Source organism: Trichechus manatus, unplaced genomic scaffold (assembly GCF_000243295.1).
Source record: "Trichechus manatus latirostris isolate Lorelei unplaced genomic scaffold, TriManLat1.0 scaffold00216, whole genome shotgun sequence".
Classification (NCBI taxonomy): Eukaryota; Metazoa; Chordata; class Mammalia; order Sirenia; family Trichechidae; genus Trichechus; species Trichechus manatus.
This window is the reverse complement of record NW_004444152.1, coordinates 1,916,287-1,920,229: the sequence shown is the minus strand read 5'-3', so window position 1 is coordinate 1,920,229 and position 3,943 is coordinate 1,916,287. Positions and strand designations below refer to the sequence as shown.

General features: G+C 57.7%; 1 protein-coding gene across 1 annotated transcript; it reads right to left on the bottom strand.

The window, feature by feature from the left end:
* Positions 1-3,112, bottom strand: IRGC (immunity related GTPase cinema). The gene is made up of 2 exons (XM_004388776.1): positions 3,032-3,112; positions 1-1,527 (listed from the first exon to the last, which is right to left on the bottom strand). Exon 2 carries the CDS (start codon positions 1,460-1,462, stop codon positions 68-70), a length of 1,395 nt encoding a protein of 464 aa, XP_004388833.1. The 5' UTR covers positions 1,463-1,527; positions 3,032-3,112; the 3' UTR covers positions 1-67.
* Between the last annotated feature and the right edge of the window lie 831 nt (positions 3,113-3,943).

Below are 3,943 nucleotides of genomic sequence, written 5' to 3'. Positions count from 1 at the left end.
GTTGGTTTGGTTGGTTTTCTTAAGGCTCCGTTTGTGGGTGAGGCGGGGCGGGGGCGGGGGCTGCCTCTCATTTCTCCTCCGACAGGTCGCGCTTCTTCCAGCTGTCGAGAATGTACTTAAGGAGGAGGCCGAGCTTCCGGCGGGCCGAGAGCGGGGCTTCCTCGCCGCCGCCCTCCCCGGCACCCCGCTTTTCCACGCTGCTGTCGCCGGCTGCCTCCAGGCTGAGCTGCGGCTGCGGCTCGTCCTCCTCCAGGGCCTTGATGCGGACCCTCTGGGCGTCCTCGGCCATCTCGTTGAGGCAGCCCTGCAGCATGGTGTACACGGTGCCGAAGCTGATGCCGCCGGCCACCAGCGTGCCAAACACGGGGATGCCCTTCTCGAAGGCCCGCGCCACCCGCATGGCGCCGTCCGACGACTGCGAGTAGAGCCGCAGCACCGTCTCCGGCGACACCTCGTTGGCCAGCGGCGAGCGGATGACCGAGCGCAGGTCGCCCGCCTGCTTGCCCACCTGCTCGGCCAGCTTGGCCAGTGAGTCGTCGTCCAGGCCGAAGCTGCGGTGGTAGCCCCGCAGCGAGCGGACCAGCAGGGCGTCGTCGTAGGCGGCCGCCAGCCCCGGCACAGGCAGGGCCTGGATGACGCCGGACACCAGGGCCGTCTTGAGCACCTGCTCCTGGAGCATGTCCTTCTTCTTCTGCAGGGCTTCCAGCGAGATGTCGGGCAGCGACAGCAGGCCAGCATGGCGCCGATGGGCGGGCAGGTCGTGCTCCCAGGTAGACATGAGCAGCGGGAAGTCGTAGCGGGCCGGCGAGAGGTTGGACACCAGGAAGATGCGGGGGTCGGACACGCCGGCCGCCCGCAGCCGCTCCACGCAGTGGTCACGGATCTCCTGCAGGACAGCCGCCTCGCTGAAGCCGGAGGGCCGCTGGGTGCGCGAGGCCGCCAGGTCCTCGTCCACCTTGGTGCGCACAAAGTAGAACTTCTTGCCCTGGCGCAGGATCTCAGAGGCCAGGCGGCTCTCCACGGCCCCGCAGCGGCGGGGGGACACCAGCAGGAAGAAGTCATAGCGGCCAAAGTCCACTTGCTTCAGGTACTTGTCGGCCGAGCAGCCCGGAGAGCCGGCGCCGGGAAGGTCCCACAGCGTCACGTCAGGAAACTGTGGGTGCGGGTAGGGCGACGGCTGCATGGTGGTCTCCACGACGCCCGTGAGCGCCGCGCCGGGGTCCTCGGCCCCCAGGCCGCGCAGGGCATTGATGAGGGACGACTTGCCAGCTCCCGACTCGCCTGTGACACCCACCTCCAGGCGGATGCACTCCGAGGAGGCCAGCAGCTCGCGGAGGCGCGAGGCGGCCTGGGGGAGGTCGCCCGACTCGAAGGCCGTGCGCAGGGCCTCCAGCTCTTCCTTGGCCATGAGGATGGTGGTCTCCTCCTCCCTGGGCACCACCTGTGACTTCGAAGTAGCCATGGTGGCCACCGTACAGAGGGCGACTGGGAATGGGGGAGAGTCACAGGACGCGTGATCCTAGGTGTCTGCGGGGGAGAAGGGAGCCGTTCACGCCTCCTGGGCCTTGGCAGGGAGAGAGAGAGACATCGGGGCTGTGAAGGAAGTCTGCCTGCGTTCCTACAACCCTCTCCACCTCAAGAACCCAGGGTACATTTTTTGGCAAGAGTTAGGGGACTTTAGGAGTCCCCAGGTGGTACAAACACTTAATGAACTCAGGGGATAACAGAAAGGTTGGTGGTTCCAGTCTACTCAGAGGCACCTGGAAAGAAAGACGTGGCAATCTACTTCCAAAAAATCAGCCATTGAAAACCTTGTGGAGCACAGTTCTGCTCTGACACACATGGGGTCACCATGAATCAGAGTTGACTCAGCAACTGGTCACTGGTAGGGTTTACAGTCCATCTCTGCCACTAACTTGCTGTGTGACCTGGGGCAAAAAGAGGCCCCTCTCTGAGCCTATTTGCTTCTCTGGATAACAGGTGTAATGATAGGCCTGCCTCCTGAGGTGCTGTCAGGAGTCTCTGGGGTAACCTGTGAGTCACCCAAGGACCGGTGTTTAACACTCTGCTGTCACGGACTGAAATTCTTAATCATTTTCGAACAAGGGGCCCCACCAACTATAGCCAGTCCTACATAGCAAAAGGCCTAGGTTTGTGGTGAGGGCCCAATAAAAGAGAGTGTTTGTGGCATTTGCTGCTGCTTCTGCTGTTATTGGGAGACAGCATAAGGTAATGGTGATGACTGCCCAGGCTCTGGAGCCAGGCTGCCTGGGTTCAAATCCTGACTCTACCACATACTCACTGAGTGATTTGGGGCAAGTTACTTAACAACTCTCTGCTTTGCTTTACTCATCTGTAAAATGGGGATGCCAAACCTAAAAAAAAAAAAAAGCTAAACCTGTTGTCAAGTCGATTCCAACTCATGGTGACCCCATGTGTTACAGAGTAGAACTGCCCCATAGGGTTTCCAAGGCTGTAATCTTTATGGAAGCAGACCAGTGCAGCTTTCTCCCTTGGAGCAACTGGTGGGTTTGAATCACCAACCTTTCGGTTAGCAGCTGAGCACTTAACCACTGTGCCGCTCAAACCCAGGTCCCTGGGCTCCTTCGGCCCCACTGAAGAGCTGCTTTTCCTTTAGCTTCCTGTCTTTGCTTCCCCTCTTGTCCCCTTTGTCTCTTCCCCCTCTCCTCTCTGCCCCCACCTCACCCTGCAGAATTGTGTCCTTACCATACTGCTCCCACCAGATCAGACCCTCCTGTGAGGTAAGGGCATTTCCCCACCTCCTGTACTTTCCTTCCACCTCCCCCTCCTGCACCCTCTCTCCCTAATCCATCTCAAGGTATGGCCTGGGTCAGGGAGAGTGGAGTCCTGGGACAGGTCACAGTAGCAAGGAGCAGACAAATCAGTGGCCTTTGGGCAGAAATGGGGTCGAGAGGGCTGGAATTGGGGCAGGAAACCCCTGCCCCAGCCCGCCCAGCAGGGCCAGCCAGATAGCCTTGCGGTCGAGTACTCACCTGCCCTCAGGACTCACCTGCCCTGCAGGCTCTCCCTCTCCCCTCACACTCTCCCCACTGGTGAGGTCTCCTCCCCTGTTAGCCAAGGTCAGACCCCGTTGCTAGGATGCATTGTAGTAGGAAGCAGCAGTTTATTGGCCAGCCTGCCCGTGTGTAATAATGTGACAGTGATGTCAGGGGATGGGGCCCGAGGTGGGGCAGGGACCCCAGCCCCCCAACCCTGCTCATGGGGCCATCACTGGGTCACCCTGGGCCCTCAGTCCCCGACATGGGCCCCAAACCAAAGTAGGACAGAGTAAACTGCACTCTAGGGTTCCCGAGCCTATAAATTTTTACAGACGCAGACTGCCACGTCTTTCTCCCACAAAGCAGCTGGTGGGTTTGAACTGCTGACCTTTTGGTTGACAGCCAAATGCTTAACCACTGCACCATCAGGGCTCCTTCACATGGGCCCAGATGGTCTTTTTCTTTCTAACACAAAATCTTTCCATGGTTGAACATAGATCTACCATATGACCCAGCAATCCCAATCCTGGGTATAAACCCAAAAGATTTGAAAGCAGGAATCAAACTTGTACACCAATGTTCATTGCAGCACTTTTCACGATAGCCAAAAGTGGAAACAACCTAAGTGTCCATCAACAGATGAATGGATAAACAAAACGTGGTACATACGCACAAAGGAATGCTACTCATCCATAAAGAGAAATGAAGCCCTGATGTATGCCACAACATGGATGAACCTTGAAAACATCATGCTGAGCAAAGAAAATCAGTGGCAAAAGGACAAACACAGTATGATCTCACTTAGATGAGATAAGCAAATATATAGAAACCAAAGATTATTAGTGGTTACCAGGAGTGGGAGGGCTGGAGAAAGTGGGAGTTTTTGCTTAGGGGACATGGAGATTATGTTAATGGTGGTGGAA